At 46.8% G+C, this 19209-nt stretch overlaps 1 protein-coding gene across 1 annotated transcript; it reads right to left on the reverse strand.

Annotated features, from left to right (window-relative positions):
- Positions 1 to 10258: 10258 nt before the first annotated feature.
- On the reverse strand, positions 10259 to 17966 carry AGTRAP (angiotensin II receptor associated protein). Its single transcript, XM_077249678.1, has 5 exons — positions 17774 to 17966; positions 14078 to 14112; positions 13455 to 13572; positions 13155 to 13371; positions 10259 to 10977 (listed from the first exon to the last, which is right to left on the reverse strand). Exons 1-5 carry the CDS (start codon positions 17798 to 17800, stop codon positions 10883 to 10885), a joined length of 492 nt encoding a protein of 163 aa, XP_077105793.1. The 5' UTR covers positions 17801 to 17966; the 3' UTR covers positions 10259 to 10882.
- Between the last annotated feature and the right edge of the window lie 1243 nt (positions 17967 to 19209).

Genomic DNA, 19209 nt, shown 5'->3' on the forward strand with positions numbered 1-19209 from the left:
TAAAGATGTCAGTATTTTCATGACTATGAAAAGTGTACATTCACACTGAAGGCATCAAAACTATGAATTAAAACATGTGGAATTACATACTTAACAAAAAAGTGTGAAACAGAATTATGTCTTATATTCTAGGTTCTTCAAAGTAGCCACCTTTTGCTTTGATGACTGCTTTGCACACTCTTGGCATTCTCTTGATGAGCTTCATGAGGTAGTCACCGGGAATGGTCTTCCAACAATCTTGAAGGAGTTCCCAGAGATGCTTAGCACTTGTTGTCCCTTTTGCCTTCACTCTGCAGTCCAGCTCACCCCAAACCATCTCGATTGGGTTCAGGTCTGGTGACTGTGGAGGCCAGGTCATCTGGCGTAGCATCCCATCACTCTCCTTCTTGGTCAAATAGCCCTTACACAGCCTGGAGGTGTGTTTGGGGTCATTGTCCTGTTCAAAAATAAATGATGGTCCAACTAAACGCAACCCGGATGGAATAGCATGCTGCTGCAAGATGCTGTGGTATTCATGCTGGTTCAGTATGCCTTCAATTTTGAATAAATCCCTAGCAGTGTCACCAGAAAAGCACCCCCATACCATCACACCTCCTCCTCCATGCTTCACGGTGGGAACCAGGCATGTAGAGTCCATCCGTTCACCTTTTCTGCGTCGCACAAAGACACGGTGGTTGGAACCAAAGATCTCAAATTTGGACTCGTCAGACCAAAGCACAGATTTCCACTGGTCTAATGTCCATTCCTTGTGTTCTTTAGCCCAAACAAGTCTCTTCTGCTTGTTGCCTGTCCTTAGCAGTGGTTTCCTAGCAGCTATTTTACCATGAAGGCCTGCTGTACAAAGTCTCCTCTTAACAGTTGTTGTAGAGATGTGTCTGCTGCTAGAACTCTGTGTGGCATTGACCTGGTCTCTAATCTGAGCTGCTGTTAACCTGTGATTTCTGAGGCTGGTGACTCGGATAAACTTATCCTCAGAAGCAGAGGTGACTCTTGATCTTCCTTTCCTGGGGCAGTCCTCATGTGAGCCAGTTTTGTTGTAGTGCTTGATGGTTTTTGCCACTGCACTTGGGGACACTTTCAAAGTTTTCCCAATTTTTCGGACTGACTGACCTTCATTTCTTAAAGTAATGATGGCCACTCGTTTTTCTTTACTTAGCTGCTTTTTTTCTTGCCATAATACAAATTCTAACAGTCTATTCAGTAGGACTATCAGCTCTGTACAACACATCTGATGGTCCCAACCCCATTTATAAGGCAAGAAATCACACTTATTAAACCTGACAGGGCACACCAGTGAAGTGAAAACCATTCCCGGTGACTACCTCTTGAAGCTCATCAAGAGAATGCCAAGAGTGTGCAAAGCAGTCATCGAAGCAAAAGGTGGCTACTTCCAAGAACCTAGAATATAAGACATATTTTCAGTTGTTTCACACTTTTTTGTTAAGTATATAATTCCACATGTGTTAATTCATAGTTTTGATGCCTTCAGTGTGAATGTACAATTTTCATAGTCATAAAAATACAGAAAAATCTTTAAATGAGGTGTGTCCAAACTTTTGGTCTGTGCTGTATGCAGGACAATGTGTCCAACTCCACTTGAAGCTTCTCCACGTTTACCTCTCTGGCCGGTTCTTTTATCATTGTCCGAGTATGACCTGTCCACAGAGTCCTATTTCCCTTTTTAGTGTTTATACATATGTTTTGGCTTACAAAAATCCAGAGAAACAATAGAATCTTTAATACAAATTCTATAGAAAACAAGGCCGACCAAATCGCAAAAGGTAAAGTGACCAGTCCTTATCCCATATTGTGATCCTGTGCCCTGGCTGGAGCTTGTAATACTACTCTATTTCCTGAAGGTGTCACTGTTGCTCAGGCTGAGTTTTCTTTAAGATGTGCTCCAACAAGTATAGGTGGGTGTACTTGTGTTTTGCAGACCAGACTGTAAAGTGCCCATGCGAGGTAGTGGTGGGCAGGCGGTTGCTCCCACTGGCTATGGCACTCTACAGGCAACATGTGTCCCCGTGTGCGTCACACTTACTTCTGGCACACACGCCTCTTCTAGCTCCAGGCTTTTCTCTTCTGGAACCTCAGAAGCAATCAATCCAGAGGACACCAGACTCGTAAAACAATCAAACTCTTGACAACTGGCAGTCTTTACAAACAGGCATAGAGGATAAGGCCCAACGGTTGTCGTCTTTCCCACAGGTACCAGTCACAACTTCAGCCCTGGTTCTCGGTATGGGTAGAGTATCCCTCTTGCTATCTTCCCTAGCACTAGGAACTCTTGTCCATCACCACCCGCCTCTTAGAGTTTGAGTTTATCTTATCCTGTAGCTTCACAGGCTGAGTGCGCCCAAGGGCCCCGACCTCTGTCTCAAGGTTCCCCAGGCCAGTAAATGGAATCACAGAGAAGTATATTGTCGGCAATCCGCTACCCCAAGTATTAGAACCAAATTGTCCCTATGAGACCGCTGCTGTAACTTCACACTACCTCTCAGTTCTCCCTCCCCATCTGGGCCGGCCATTACAGTTAACCCTACCTAGGCTAGACTGCAGTCCCAGTGGGTAATATTACCCTTGGCAACATGCATTAATATAAAACACATTTAACCATTTGAGATCTCAAGGAACCTCACCTCCATCACTCCTACAGAACCATACAATCCTTGCAAGACGTAATGTAATGTGCTCATTTACTGACCACAAGCCGGGATGGTGAAAACCATGAGAAACAAACAAAAAAGTTACAGAACTTTATTTACGAGGCCAGAAAACTCTTGCAGGGTCTACTGCCCTCTTGTGGATGTTCCCGGCGTTACTTACATTTACACAGTGACACTGGAGTTCAGGGGCCGCTCCCGCTGCATCACCGAGGGCCTGCCGCCAAAACTCATCTGATGAGGACAGCAGCGATAGCGCAATCTGGATCATTCACACCAGATAAGGAACTAAATTCAACTTGTTTCTATGAAAGTGAAACCTTTGTAGAATTCACTTCCTTGTGTAGCTTGGGCTACTTTCACACTAGCGTCGTGGACTGCACGTCGCTATGCGTCGTTTTGTAGAAAAAACGCATCCTGCAAAAGTGCTTGCAGGATGCGTTTTTTCTCCATAGACTTGCATTAGTGACGCAGTGCAACGCATTACCACACGTCGCAACCATCATGCGACGGTTGCGTCGGTCCGTCGCCACCAAAAAACGTTGCTTGTAACGTTTTTGGTGAGTCGAGACCGTCTTTTCGAACTCCGCCCCCGCCTCCCCGCACCTCACAATGGGGCAGCGGATGTGTTGTAAAACAGCATCCGCTGCCCCCGTTGTGCGGCGCTTTCACTGCTTGCATCGGTACGTCGCAACAACGCAATTCGTCGTGCGTCGTACGACACTAGTGTGAAAGTAGCCTAAAGCAGAAGAAAAAAGTCACACAGTACTCAGAACGGGGCGAGCAACTCCTTTGGCTGCTCAAGCTGTGGACCAAGTCTAGAACTGCAGGTTATCCTACTTTAAAGAGAATCTCTTTAATACTGCCCCGTATGTACAAAAATATAACTACTATAATATTGCCCCCTATGTACAAGAATATAACTACAATAATACTGCTTCTATGCACAAGAATATAACTACTATAATACTGCTCCTATGTACAAGAATACAACTACTATAATACTGCTCCTATGTACAAGAATATAACTAGAATTCCACGTTGTCAAGTGTTTATCATATTCAGGCTGGATGTAGATAATCGAGGAGAAACAAAAGATCTGTCTGGACTTGTTAGTTCCCCTTGTGGACTGGAGGTCACAATTCTTATTTTAATGGGTCACTTAACCAGATTACACTAATTTGAGATGAGTTTCGGATCATCTGCTTCTCGTCGCTCATTTACTTTCTCTCATCACATGGATTATAAACAAACTTATTTACATAAAATCCATGAAAAGCGAAGCGTCATGTTCCTGATGCTAAATCCTGGAGGGGCAAGTGCTAGCCTTAACAATGGAGGTCTCCAAATATTTGGGATGATCAGATTATTGGTAATCAATAAAGCACACCAGGGGCGCTGTCAGATGGAAATCTCCTTGAAGAAGAGACACCAATGTTTCGTTTCACCCCCAGGGTCTCCGGTAGAGACACTTTGCTGGTCTATTCTAGATATCGGGCACCATTGTTTGCTCTCCTGGGGTCCATCCCCTGTATGATAAATACAGGCTACTCAGGGTGCCTTCATATTGCGTCCCGGCAATAGTTCGGTGGCCCCGTTGGGTCTTGCGTCCGAACCCTCCCGAAAAACAGGATTTGGGAGTATGCGCTGACGGGGCCATGGACTATAATGGTGCCGACAGAGTGAATGTGCGCTCTACTCTGAGTGTCCGCCTCTAGTAGGCGTAAATGCCAGAAAATGATGCACATTCACTATGTCAGCGCAAATGTTTGAATCCCATTTTGCGGGGGGTTCGGACTTAAGTCCTGATGCGGCCACCGAACGTGTGAGAGCACCCTTATGGATAAGAACAATGCTGAGGGCTCACGGGGATGACTGTTCTAATTATTGAGGGGTCTTAACTTTCACCACATCCTCCGTGATCAAACACACTTTTATGGCCCATTCTTATGTCCTGCCAAACATCGCTGCCATTTTTTGTACCCCACCGAGTACTAGTGACCTGTGCAGTGCGTCTTGTAGTGTCACACATAGTAACTCTACCGATTGTGTCCCCACATATTAATAATGATCCATAGATAGTAGCAGTGCCCTCGTTCTGCCCTCTAGGCTGTAATATTGGTCTGAAGGTAGTGGTGTTCACTTGGGTCTCCACAGGCAGTGGCGTTCACTTGGGTCTTCACAGACAGTGGTGCTCACCTTGGTCTGTAGGCAGTGGTGCTCACATGGGTCTCCACAGACAGTGGTGCTCACCGTGGCTTGTGGGCAGTGGTGCTCATCTTGGTCTGTAGGCAGTGGTGCTCACGTGGGTCTCCACAGGCAGTGGTGCTCACCTGAGGCTACAGGCCAGAACTCTAGGTCATGTACTTGGGATGACCAATGCTTATTTTATCCTGTACAGTGCACAGTATGGAACACTATTGCACTCTCATTGCTGCCTCTAAAGTAGCAAATCACGGACCTAGTATTTGCCCTATGGCGGTGCCTGTAGGCTAAGAAATTTGTGCAATATACAGATTGTGGTGGAACAAGGTGATTATTTTTTATGGAAACCATTTGTGACTTCTTCTGGACAGAGTCTCTGTGGTCCTCAGGTATCAGGAATTAGATGCGACTGCTGCCCCTGTGCCCTCTATATTGACACTTCTGGAGGTTTTTCAAAAAGTTGTCACACTAAGGTATTAGGTCGGTGCATATCTAGAAATGGGGAAGACGTCTTGTCCCCACTTGTGGTCGTCCCCCTGCACCGGGTCTGCGGCTTCTGACTCCTCCGTCTTGATGAGGACGACATGAAAGGTTTTGTGTTGCCGGAGCCTTTTGTGTGTCGCCGGTAATTTCAGCTTCTTTGCTCAGTCAAAAGTTTAAGTTAACATGGACATTATGTGGCTTGGATTTCATCGATTGTTCTTGTCCACAGCTTCAACAAGTAACTCGAGTCCGGGGTAACCTAAGAACGGGCGACTGGTCACAGCGGCCGATCCTCGCTATGAAGACCACATGTTTAGGTGTAAGACTTATATTTCATCAGGTCGTGTTCTAAAATCGGAGGGGGGTGCTGAACGGGGCTATAACATGGCCGCTGCTTCATTCATACGAATATTTATGTATTTTTTCACCAATCCGCTCATATAATTATATCATAGAGCACAGGGCTCTGAGACTTTATAGCCATAGTGGGAGGAGGGATATCTGACCCTGCAGCACAGAGTATTTCAGGAGGGGAATCTGCTGATCTTGTGAGAGCCAGTGAGGTTCCCAATCACATGCGGATGACAGAAGCGGCGCCATGATGGGAGGAGGAGAATAAAGACGTGATGGAGGTAGGACTCTCACATTATATATGTTTTGTGGGAGAGGAAAAAAAGGAACATTTTTATTATTAGGATGTGAAAGTAAAATCAGTCAGCAGAACGTCGCCCACTGTCACAGGGTGACGAGCGCCCATCTGCGGGGCACAGAGGATACTGGAGCAGCCGGCGGCAGTGGCCACGTATAACACCGACTGGCTATACCCAGAGGATAAGTGGTGGGGACAACACAGGCACCGCTTATCTCTTGGAGAAAAAAGTATGATCAGTCCTGAAAATGAAACATGGCGGCCGTCTCATGTATCCGGTGCCCACAGGCATCTCTACACTATGCACAATGGCCACTGTGCAGGTGTCACCGGGCCATCCACCGCTTATTACTTGTGATTGTCTCGGACCAAACTGGGCATGTATTACCGCAGACAGGAGGCGGACCCCTCAATCACACCACTATAGTACCCTCACCCTATGGTGTATATACACACACACAGAGCCCCCCTATCATATAACAGTATAACCTCACCCTATGGTATATATACAAAGACCCCTCAATCACACAACCATATACCCTCACCCTATGGTATATACACACACAGAGCCCCCCTATCATATAACCTCACCCTATGGTATATATACAAAGACCCCTCAATCACACAACCATATACCCTCACCCTATGGTATATACACACACAGAGCCCCCCTATCATATAACCTCACCCTATGGTATATACACAGAGACCCCCAATCATATAACCGTATACCCTCACCTTATGGTCTATACACAGATTCCCCTAATCACATCACTGTATACCATCACCCTATGGTATATATACAAAGAACCGTCAATCACACAACCGTATACCCTCACCCTATGTTATATAAACACAGAGACCCCCAATCACACCACATTACCCTCACCCTATGGTATATATACAAAGACCCCTCAAAAACACAACCGTATACCCTCACCCCATGGTATATACAGAGAGGTTGTTTTTTTTTTTAGTGGATTTTTAAGCGATCAGTATGAACATGCCATGAAGAGCAAAAAGTAAATTCTTGAGGCATTTCTGCCAGAAAGAAAAAAAAAAAAAAAAAAAGGGTAAAAAAGAAAAAAAAGATAATTTTCTGCAGTTTTTGGATGTGGATTTTTTTTTTTTTTAAGATAAAAGTCTATGTAAGAATTCTTGCATATATGCATATAAATTTGCGTTACTTACTAAGGGGAGTGCTACAAGCGGCAGGGTCTCCATACAGGGGACAGATAAGCACCTCTGACCATCAAGGGGCAGCTGCATTGCTGTCAAGTTGTCACATATTGATTTATGTCCCAAGTCAAAACCTTCAGGAGAGGTTTCTGAACTGAACCCACTGTGGACCCGGAGAGTTGCCAGCTCTGCTCGCCCCCAACATTGGGACTCTGACAAGCTCCATTCATCCTCACTAGTGGAGAACAGTGCGCGGCGGCCATCTCCGTCAGTACCATCAAGAGCGGAAGGAATAATGACGGACGTGTGGCTACTGCTCCTTTTTCAAAAGCATTTGATTGCATAAAAAAATTCGATTAAAAAAAATGCATAAAACATACATGTACTGTTCGCAGCGTTTTTCATACAGCAAAAAAAAAAAAAAAGCAGTGTTCACAAAAAGTGTGGAATTTATAAGGAATCCACTTCAGAATCTGCATCAAAAAAAGCTTGAAAATATTCTTTGAATCCTCCTAGATGTGGATTTCGAAGTGGATTCACTTTCGTATCCAAGTTGAAAAAATAAAATAAAATCTGTATTAAAAGGGGTTTTCTACATCAAACAAACCCTATAAAAAGAACCATTTTTTTTTTTTTTAAGTAAATACTTGATTTTTTATTACTTTTTTATAACACATTTTTCTTTGAATGTTATGGCATGAGCAGATTTACCCTAACATGCAATGGCTATTAAAAAATAAATTTTTAACTAAGTTTTTTTTTTTATTCTGTACCAATACAGGGAGGACAGGAGTGTGCACCTTTTCTGTCTTGTTCTATCCTAATAATTGGTCAAATCTCCCTGTGATCCCCCTTCCCCCGGCTGCTCCAGTCCATTGTATTCAGCACATTGGGCATGTAATGAGCAATTTTCTTGGACGTTCTGACAGCTGACGGTGAAGAGAAACCACAAGTGGCCTTATTATTTTACCTCCTGATAAGAGACGAGCTGCGGTAATTATCAGCCATGGGCGAGACACCGGGAAGATTGATTCAGGAGATGGGGAAAGAGGATCTGGTCTCCGGCAGTTGCTGATCTTTGCTTTGTTTTTAAAAAAAAAAGTAAAATAATATCGTCATCAAATATTTATAGGAAAGGAAACCACATGCGCTACTTTATTCTGCAGAAACAAATATACGGTATATATTTTTAAAAAATAAAAAATTATTATTTTTTAAGTCAAACATTTTGGTATGTAATTTTTTTTATTGCCCCGTGTGTTAAATATAAATGGAATTTTCTATGGAATGTACGGTACTTTGTTTGGTGCGTTTATTATGCTGGTATTAGGCTGTGTTCACGTGTTGCGGTGGAGTTGTGTTTTATTGACGCACAGTGTGAACACAGTTTTAAGAACTGTTAAGACTAAATAATCGTCCTGATCCCCTTCCAAATAGTGATGGGAAATAAGCAAAACTAAATCCAGCAATATGTGGATAGATTGGGAATGTTACTGATTTGCAGTGGTATATAGGAACTATATGGCGGTAATACGTAGACTCTTTATACCGCAGTAGTCTTTGCATGCTGTATATTCAGGGTCTGCACATGGCTGTTTTCTGGCTCTGGCTTGTACAGTCATAAAAGTTTTTCCATAGAGGTGAACGAGCCCTACACTATCTCCACGTGACGCCGATTTCAGTTTTTATCCAGTCATGGCGGTATGAGAAGGCTCTGCGTCCAGGGAGGGGAAAGCTCTATACATAATCTCGGGACATGCGTCGTGTTCATCAATCTTTCTTTGGACATTTTTTGCTAGTAATATGTTAGTGGTGTTTGGCATAATCATTTGGCTCTATATGGCGGTATTATGTGGGCTGTACATTATTTTTTCGACTCAATATGGTGCTATTATGTGGGTTGTATTTTATTATATGCACACTATATGGATGTATATTAATATCTTGACATTATATGGCACTATTATGTGGGCTGCATGTGGTTGTATAATACCATGGCTCTAATATTTGTGTTGTATATTACCTTAGCACTATTATGCGAACTGTATATTATATTGGAACTCTATGGTGTTGTTACGGGGCTGTGTATTATCTTGGAAATATAAGGCTGTATTATGAGGCTGTAGACTATCTTTGCACTATATGGTGGTATTATGTGGTTGTATATCATATTGGCTCCATATGGCGTTATTCTATTGGCTGTATATCATCTTGGCACTATAAGGCGGTATTAAGTGGCTGTATGATTATCTTGGCTCTATACGGCATTGTGGTTAGTGCTGTCTATTATATTGGCGCTGTATGCCTGTATTATGTGGACTGTGTATTATCTTAAAGACATAGTAAAAAAAAATGCAATGGTAGGATATGTCTTTAATTGAATTATTTTGGGAATTTTTTAAGTTCCTTTTATTTCTTTGGCTGTGCTGTTTATTTGCTGTGTATTATCTTGGCACTGTATGGCGGTAGTACATGTTTAAAATTACAAGAAAAGCTGTCAGCCCCTACTTTGCATGGTTCCCAAGATCCAATTTTATATAAATCAGCCGCCGGGTTATTGGAGATAACTTAATTTTCTTTTGTATAAAAAGAGAACCAGGAGCTGACAAATCCCAGCAGCTCATGTCCTGCTCCTGCTTCGCGCCTGTCAGATTTTTACTAATTTTAATTTGTTTATTCACGGCTTTTTAATGGAAGAAGGGGTAATTGCTCGCAATATCTAGTGGAGGATCCCAGCATATATTTATTTTACTGGAGACATTATTTTCACGTTTCATGGTCCACTAATAATCTTTAATAAAGATGGCCGCCGAGGTAACCCCAAATTTAAGATCATCGTATACGTGTCTTTATTTATATGCTTGAGAGGGTGCTTAGTTTAAGTCATATACCCCATGTTCCACATCCGTGTGGACCCCTGAGGGGCAGCAGCCCTTCCTTGGAGACATGTTTACTCCAGACTTAGTGACTTGCCCTCATTCGGGCCTAGTTTTTAGGCTGCCTCAGCAAAGTGACGCAGGGTCTGAGGTGATTTTTATAAGCACTGGCTAAAAACACAAAATGACCGACTTCTGCTATGTACTGTTATGCAAGTGCTAATTGAAAATGAAATTTACTTCATGAGATGATTAATGTACAGGCTTCAATTTAGGAACTAAATAAATGGACAGATGAGGAACTTAAAACTCAAAAAAAGCACATATATTACAAACGCAATATTCACGGGTGACCACCAGCGGCCCCCATGTGAGAACCGTGAGCGAGGTCCATAACGATCAATGACAGGTTGCTTTCCAACAGTCCCAGTTTCATACATGAAGCTAGTACCCCCCCCCCCCCCGCCCATAACTTGGGACACTTCTCCTCCCAAAAATCACAACATTACAAAAAAAGGAAAAGATGAGAAAGTGAAGTCAATCCTTCAAACATCAAATCGTGATTACTGACACAGGTCAATTTACCCCCGATGTAACTGGAGTTCTGATATACCCAAAGTTTTCACAATGACTTGGTCTACAAAACGGTTGCCTCATCCTGGTCAACTTCACAAAAGGAGAACCCGTTTCGCTGGTCTTCAGGCAGCAATAACGATGGCTTCACATCTACACCCGAGGGGCTTATCCAGACGGTCCGAACCTGCTCACCTTTTTGTGATGGACCCCTAGCAGTTTAGGTCAGAGGGTCAACAGCTATAGTTTATTTCTCAGTAACGGGAGGGAAGTTTGTCTTGTTCGGCTGACGTATCCGTGTGGTCGATTGTCTGATAAGCGCTGCGATCTCGGGAGACGGTGATGAGGCCTGAAAATAATAAGAAAAATAACAAAAATAACCAAAACGTTCCGCGATATGAAGCAACGGGGGGGGGGGGGGATTAAAGTTGTGAAACCGATCAGTACGATCCTGAAACGCGTTGATGATTCCGATTCTGTGACCCATTGCTGATGCTTGGATTACAGGCAGTGGTGTAGCAGAAGATCGAGGGAGGTTTTAGACTTCATACATGAAGATTCGGTTGGACTATCGCAGTTTGGAAACCAAAAAAATAGCGATGAGCCGATAGTGATCAGTTGGAATAATACGTTTTGTCTCCAGATGCACCTGCTAAAGTTGTTGCTGAGGAGTAGAAAAATATTGTCATTGCCGCTTTCTTCCACCAAAAAAAAACAGCACCACACCTGTCCACAGGTGGTGTGTGGTATTGCAGCACAGCCCCATTAACATCACTGGAATAGTGGTACAATACCAGCCACTACCCATGTAGACAGGATGAAAGCAGCCATGTTTTCTGATGCCACAGGGCAGGTGCTGGCTGTGTTATACAGCCAGGATGTGCCTCTAACAACAGCAACTGGTGAGACCTCCGAGCGCAGCTTAACTAATAAGATGACGATGTAAATCACAGACAACGGCCCCCCGATGCCACCAGCCTACTCGCAATGTGATTGCAGAGTGCCAATGGTTTGCCATGGCAGCCAGAGGACTGCGGAGGGCCTGGTCATTGTGGTACTCCTGTGAATGCCAGCCACAGGCCGTGTTTTTAAGGGAGATTGTGATTAGTAATATTGCATGAATGAACTACAAAGGACTAAAATAAAAGATGAAAACGAGGAAAAAAATGTTTCCCCCCCCCCCTCTTACAAAAAAAAGCGGAAAACAAATTTAAAAAAATAAAGTAAGAAATTCAAATTACTTCCTTAGTAAAAAATTAAGCAAATTCAGAATTGCAGTGTTCATAAAATCTGATTAAATAATTGAACCCATTATGTAATGTCATGATGAAAAAAAAAAATAGAAAAAAAGGCCAAGCTTTAGATTTTTTTTTCCCCATCATCGCACCTCTGCAAAAAATATGCAATAAAAAGCGATCAAAATGTCATATGTTGCCCAAAATGGTACCATTAAAAACTACAGCTTCGTGATTAAAATACAAGCCCAAACTCACACAGCTCAATTGATGAAAAAAATAAAATGAATTATTTTGTTTTTGCAAAGTTCTGAATTTTTTTTAAGGCCACTACAGTACATAGCACTCTATAAGTTTGGTATTGTTCAGACCTGGAGAATCATGTTACTAGATCACATTTGCTGCACAATGTATGTTGAAAATAAATACATAAATTGGAGGAATTGCAGGTTTTTGTCACCTCTTGTAATATTATATCATTTTTCAGTATATTATACGGTAATTATTTTTTTTTTTTCAAATGGTGTCATTCAAAACTAAAACTTGTCGCACAAAAAAAGAAAAAAATCTCTGATATGCGTATGAGGATAAGGGGGGAAAAAAAAAAAGTTTAGTCCTTGGAAAATGAAGAAAAAAAAAAAAAAACAATAAAAAAAACAAACCAAAGCACAAAAACGTAAACTGGTTGCTGCGAGAAGGGTTAGACGCAATTTCTTGGGGGTCTCTTAGAATCCCCCAGAGGATCTGTCTGGTAAGAGATCCCCTCTTTAATATTTGAGTGTGACTTTACAGGCATTCATGTATTACAGAAGGTTAAACATTTCCGTGGTTAGCGGAGCGCGCCTGTAATAAGAGCGGACGACTAATCGCCGCTCGCGTCCTCCGCCTCTCGGGTCTAAACTGCCGGCCATGAATTTTTCACCAGCAGGTAAGTAGAGATCACGAGTGCTTGTGTGATGGATGACGGAGACCACAGCTGGGGAGGCGGCATGTCACCGACGGACACCAAGAATGGTGGCCACAGCCCTTTCAGTCAAGATCCCAAATCATAGACCTCCCAAAAGGAAGGCCCAAGGCCTGAGTCTGCACTCTAAGTGGTTCTTACTGTTTATTCACTGACAGTGAGCAGAGATATTGAAAAATGGAAAGGAGCTGAAACAAGAATATTACAAAGTTGTAGGACCGTTGGGTATAAAATAATCTATAAATCCAGAAACCCCACCGCCATTACCCACAACCCCTGCACAGTCCTTACCGCCCCCCCACCACAAATACCCAAGCAGACACTTACCCAAGTTGATGCTACATTCTCCCCCTCGTTCCAAGTACATGTGATAAATGAAGAAGCAGGACAACGGCTTGAGGATCAGACTCAGGATCGCCATTCCTCCGCTAAATCGGAACAGGTCGCGGTCCTGCGACTTTTCAAAGACTTGTTCGGAGCGCGAGTAAAACAGGGCGAGAAGGAGGATGTCCAATACAACGGTGACCACCAGTCCCACCATAAACTGCAGGTAGAGCATCGGCCGGTGAGTATCGGGGAGCACAGAACCCACCAGACGTCTGACCTTACAGAAGAGTCAGGTCTTACCATAAATATGGCGTCCACAGAGTCCCTTTGGGCAACGGCCCAGACCCCCAGAGCCAGGACAGAGAAGTTTGACAAACAATAGGCATTCGGTAGCCAATTCGGGTACGTAGACTCCGCGCTGCAAGACAAGAGCAGAAGGCGAAGGACGATGAGGCGCAGACCTAGCAGCTACGTGACCCCCGCATTTCCACTCGCGTGCTACCACCCTGCAAACGTCTTGGCCGACTGCCCTGTGATGTTGACCTGAGCGACCACAGATGGGGCTACACAACCCCTTTAAGGGCTACTTTGGCCGAAACCTCAATCATAAACTGCGGATTTATTAAGACCGACCTTTCATAAGATCATTAGCGTGAACTGCGCCAAACCCGCACACCTGTGCTGCAACTCAGGCCACCGCAGGCTACATCCATAGGGTGGGGGGATTTGTACATCAATGTGAAATCTTCAGGCCACAACTAGTTTTCTGCACTTTTCAAAAGCAATGAGAAAAGTTGCACATTTTTTGCATATATTAAAGCGCCCGCCATCATTTCTGACATTTTGGGCTCCATTTACGCACAAAAAACTGTTTTGAATTGATTAATAAATGCAACAACCAAAATACCAGCATGAATACTTACAATACGGTCAGCAGCCAGTGCACGAAGACGATCGCCTGCAAGACAAGAGGGAGATAAGAGCGACCATCAGCGGCTCCTGCATGGGCCCCTGTTCACATTACATTTTTCGTTTAGTGCATGCGCTGCAGAAAAGCAACGTCACAGGTAAATCTGCAGTGTGTGCACAGCGGAAAGTGCTGCACTATTAGGAGTGGAAATGGCACAGCAAACGTCCCCTGATGCTACATCGTGTATAGACAAAAGTGCTGTCTGCAGCGGTTGAGGAAGCGATGTCTGATCTGGAAGTCACAGCACCAGTGAATCTTTTGATTGGCTGCAGCGTTCAGGTGAATAGATGCATGCGTCATCAGTGAAACCTCAAATACCGCAATCTTTTTTGGCCACCAGACCACTGCAGCCAATCGAAGCTTCAGTGGTGTTGTGACTTTCAAATGGTGCAGACATAGCTTCCTGAGCTAGCGCAGACCTCCATATTGGTTTGCTCTGGACCCTCTTTAATAGCTCAGACTGCTTCCCTACCTCTGTGCTTTACCCTGCAGTGCTGCTTGCATACACAGGCTGCTGTGCAAAAGCTGAACAGAAAGGCAGTACGTCGAGAGGGGATTATTAATAAGCCACACATATTGAGTTGATTCCTCCCAACCCCCCGCACCAAGCTGTGTGTCTGAGCTGTCAATCTTCAGATAAAGATCGGTCATATTGATTTTTAACATGCCCAATCCTTATCTTTACTGCTTAAAGGGTTTGTCTCATCTTATTTTCTACAGGAGAGCACCACTTCTCCTCTCTGTGTGCACTCCTGAAGGAGAGGAGACAACCCTTTTAAACAGTAAAAATAAGGATTGGGCATGTTAAAAATCAATATGACCCTCAGACACCTGGAGGTGTCCAGATATCTGCCCGCCCTGGGTTAGTAAAGCACCGGCACAGTTGTGACGAGCCCTATGATTTGAAAGCTCCGGTGTCACAGAACCGTGCCACCATTACTGCTCCCAGACACGTGTGATATGCGGTGACCACAAGCCTCATGCACTAAGGTCACAGGTCGCAGTCATATTGCACTTATTTCTCAGCAATCCTTGCAAAATCCCGGCAAATCCGGCATTATCCCATTATGTGATGAAATCAGGAACCCGATGGCTGGGGCACAGCGCCGTTATTTCTCAATGCAGGCAGTGATCAGCTTCACTTCCTGAAATGAAACTTCTGGGGAAGTAAGAGGAGCAGCGAGGGCCGAACCCTGCAACACGGCTGACATCCGTCACCTCCGAGGATGCAAAGGATTCCGGAGGGGCTCGGCCCATGCCCTGATGTGGCTGATAACAGAGAACAACAGACACCCAATCTGCAGTCAAAGGAGTCCGCTGCAAGAAAATCTTCAGGTGCCTCATGTTCTGCAAGGACCATTAGAAGCAAAGAGGAAACAGAAACGATGAAGCAGAAAAAAAAGTGATTATCGGTCTGGTAGATATTTTATCAATATCCATAAGAAAAAAAAAAAAAAAAAAGAGAAAAGTGGCGCTCTACACGCTATTGACGATTTGCACCTTTCCTGGTGAGCGCACGGCCCTGTTACGCTACGGTGCGGATCCATCGATCATATAGGCATTAACTACAGCAACAGGCGATTTTGGTGCCGGATCCTTCTCCCTCAGCCGTCCGGTAACCTGATAATCCAGAGAATCTGATAATCCATGAACAGGAGAGGCCGGACTGTGAGACTGCCCAGGTGGTAACACATGGACCAATGCAGCAGATTTGGGTTGGCCAGGGTCCAGGGACTGTGTGTCCAAAAAAAGCAACTATCTTATAGAACTGTCTGGTAATCCAGAATATCCAACTTCAACAATCAGAAAGCAGCACCTGTCTGTCCAGATTAGAACATTTTGCAGAGCCCAAAAATTCCACAAAATGAAAAGAAAAAAAAAAGAAAAAATCAGAAATATAACTTTTGGAATAAACGAGCCCCTCAGTCAAACCGCCTCTTCTCAGCCTCACCCGTCCTGTCCGCCTCACCCCGTCCTCTCAGCCCAGCCATGTCTTCTCAGCCTCGCCGCCACCTCTCAGCCTCGCCGCCACCTCTCAGCCTCGCCGCCACCTCTCAGCCTCGCCGCCACCTCTCAGCCTCGCCGCCACCTCTCAGCCTCGCCGCCACCTCTCAGCCTCGCCGCCACCTCTCAGCCTCGCCGCCACCTCTCAGCCTCGCCGCCTCCTCTCAGCCTCGCCGCCTCCTCTCAGCCTCGCCGCCACCTCTCAGCCTCCTCTCAGCCTCGCCGCAGCCTCGCCGCCTCCTCTCAGCCTCGCCGCCTCCTCTCAGCCTCGCCGCCTCCTCTCAGCCTCGCCGCCTCCTCTCAGCCTCGCCGCCTCCTCTCAGCCTCGCCGCCACCTCTCAGCCTCGCCGTCTCCTCAGCCTCGCCGCCACCTCTCAGCCTCGCCGCCACCTCTCAGCCTCCTCTCAGCCTCGCCGCCTCCTCTCAGCCTCGCCGCCTCCTCTCAGCCTCGCCGCCTCCTCTCAGCCTCGCCGCCTCCTCAGCCTCGCCGCCTCCTCAGCCTCGCCGCCACCTCTCAGCCTCGCCGCCTCCTCTCAGCCTCCTCTCAGCCTCGCCGCCTCCTCTCAGCCTCGCCGCCTCCTCTCAGCCTCGCCGCCACCTCTCAGCCTCGCCGCCTCCTCTCAGCCTCGCCGCCTCCTCTCAGCCTCGCCGCCTCCTCTCAGCCTCGCCGCCTCCTCTCAGCCTCGCCGCCTCCTCAGCCTCGCCGCCACCTCTCAGCCTCGCCGCCTCCTCTCAGCCTCCTCTCAGCCTCGCCGCCTCCTCTCAGCCTCGCCGCCTCCTCTCAGCCTCGCCGCCTCCTCTCAGCCTCGCCGCCTCCTCTCAGCCTCGCCGCCTCCTCTCAGCCTCGCCGCCTCCTCTCAGCCTCGCCGCCACCTCTCAGCCTCGCCGTCTCCTCAGCCTCGCCGCCACCTCTCAGCCTCCTCTCAGCCTCGCCGCCTCCTCTCAGCCTCGCCGCCTCCTCTCAGCCTCGCCGCCTCCTCTCAGCCTCGCCGCCTCCTCTCAGCCTCGCCGCCACCTCTCAGCCTCGCCGCCTCCTCTCAGCCTCCTCTCAGCCTCGCCGCCTCCTCTCAGCCTCGCCGCCTCCTCTCAGCCTCGCCGCCACCTCTCAGCCTCGCCGCCACCTCTCAGCCTCGCCGCCACCTCTCAGCCTCGCCGCCTCCTCTCAGCCTCGCCGCCACCCCTCAGCCTCGCCGCCACCTCTCAGCCTCGCCGCCACCTCAGCCTCGCCGCCACCTCTCAGCCTCGCCGCCACCTCTCAGCCTCGCCGCCACCTCTCAGCCTCGCCGCCTCCTCTCAGCCTCGCCGCCACCTCTCAGCCTCGCCGCCTCCTCTCAGCCTCGCCGCCACCTCTCAGCCTCGCCGCCACCTCTCAGCCTCGCCGCCTCCTCTCAGCCTCGCCGCCACCTCTCAGCCTCGCCGCCACCTCTCAGCCTCGCCGCCTCCTCAGCCTCGCCGCCACCTCTCAGCCTCGCCGCCTCCTCTCAGCTTTACCGCGTCGTGTGACTTTTTATTTAACCCCACAGAAAAAAAGTTGCTAAACTTTTTGATGAGTGAGGCAGAGCCGACACCAGGCAGCGCTATAGCCGGCAGCGGCCCCGGACAGCACTATGGAGAGGGGTCCCGTCCCGCCCGGCGCCCCCGGTACCTTCAGGTTGATGGCCGGCAGCTCCATGTCTCCGCGACCGAGTCCAATGATCGCCTGCGTCACATGACCGCCCCGCAGTCCGGCCGGAGGTTTGGAGCCGAGGAGAGGGTCACGTGGTGAATACCGGTCACGTGACGATCGGTCCCGTTGCTAGGCGACGGCGTCCTGTCAGATGTTCTGCCTCCGCCTCAGTGTGATGGAGGAGCTGCAGCGTGACGGTCACACCGAGAAACGCTCCGCAATTTTCACTGACACATTATGAGACACGACTTAAGGCTATGTGCACACGTTGCGGATCCGCAGCAGTTTTCCATGCGTTGTACAGTACCATGTAAACTTTTGGAAAATGAAATCTGCTGTGCACATGCTGCGGAAAATACCGCACGGAAACGCAGCGTTGTTTATTCCTCAGCATGTCAATTCTTTGTGCAGATTCCGCAGCGGTTTACACCTGCTCCATAATAGGAATCCACAGGTGTAAAACCATAGGTGGAATCTGCACAAAAACCGCAGGAAATCTGCGGTAAATCCACAGTGCATTTAACCTGCGGATTTTTCAAAAACTATGCGGAAAAATCCGCACAAGAATCCGCAACGTGTGCACATACCCTAATAAGATGTTACTGACTACATAGCATACATAATAGTAGTAAAAAAAACATTGAGGGTATGTGCACACGTCAGGATTTTGTCAGGATTTTGTCAGGATTTTTCCTCAGGTTTTGTAGCCAAAACCAGGAGTGGGTGATAAATGCAGAAGTGGTGCATATGTTTCTATTATACTTTTCCTCTAATTGTTCCACTCCTGGTTTTGGCTACAAAACCTGAGGAAAAAGCCTGACAAAATCCTGACAAAATCCTGACGTGTGCACATAGCCTCATACTTTGAGATGAGCGCCCCTATAACTGCCCCAGACACCAGGGAGCCTCCATAACTGCCCCAGACACCGGTGTGCCCCCATAACTGCCCCAGACACGATGTACCCCCATAAATAACTGCCGTAGACACCAGGGTGCCTCCATAACTGCCCCAGACACCGATGTTCCCCCATAACTGCCCTAGACACCAGTGTGCCTCCATAATGCCCCAGACACCGATGTGCCCCCATAACTGCCCCAGACACCAGGGAGCCTCCATAACTGCCCCAGACACCGATGTGCCCCCATAACTGCCCCAGACACCAGGGAGCCTCCATAACTGCCCCAGACACCGATGTGCCCCCATAACTGCCCCAGACACCAGGGAGCCTCCATAACTGCCCCAGACACCGGTGTGCCCCCATAACTTCGCGGGCAGGGTCCTCACTCCTCCTGTACCAGTTATGACTTGTATTGTTTAAGATTATTGTACTTGTTTTTATTATGTATACCCCTCCTCACTTGTAAGGCGCCATGGAATAAATGGAGCTATAATAATAAATAATAATAATAATAAC

Source organism: Ranitomeya variabilis, chromosome 4, assembly GCF_051348905.1.
Source record: "Ranitomeya variabilis isolate aRanVar5 chromosome 4, aRanVar5.hap1, whole genome shotgun sequence".
Lineage (NCBI taxonomy): Eukaryota > Metazoa > Chordata > Amphibia > Anura > Dendrobatidae > Ranitomeya > Ranitomeya variabilis.

Coding starts and splice junctions, on each gene's coding strand:
- AGTRAP (XM_077249678.1), bottom strand. CDS start 17,800: ATGGAGCTGCCGGCCATCAACCTGAAG. Junction 14,113..17,773: donor TGCCGGCCATCAACCTGAAG/GTACCGGGGGCG, acceptor CTTGTCTTGCAG/GCGATCGTCTTCGTGCACTG. Junction 13,372..13,454: donor CTGTGGACGCCATATTTATG/GTAAGACCTGAC, acceptor CTCTACCTGCAG/TTTATGGTGGGACTGGTGGT.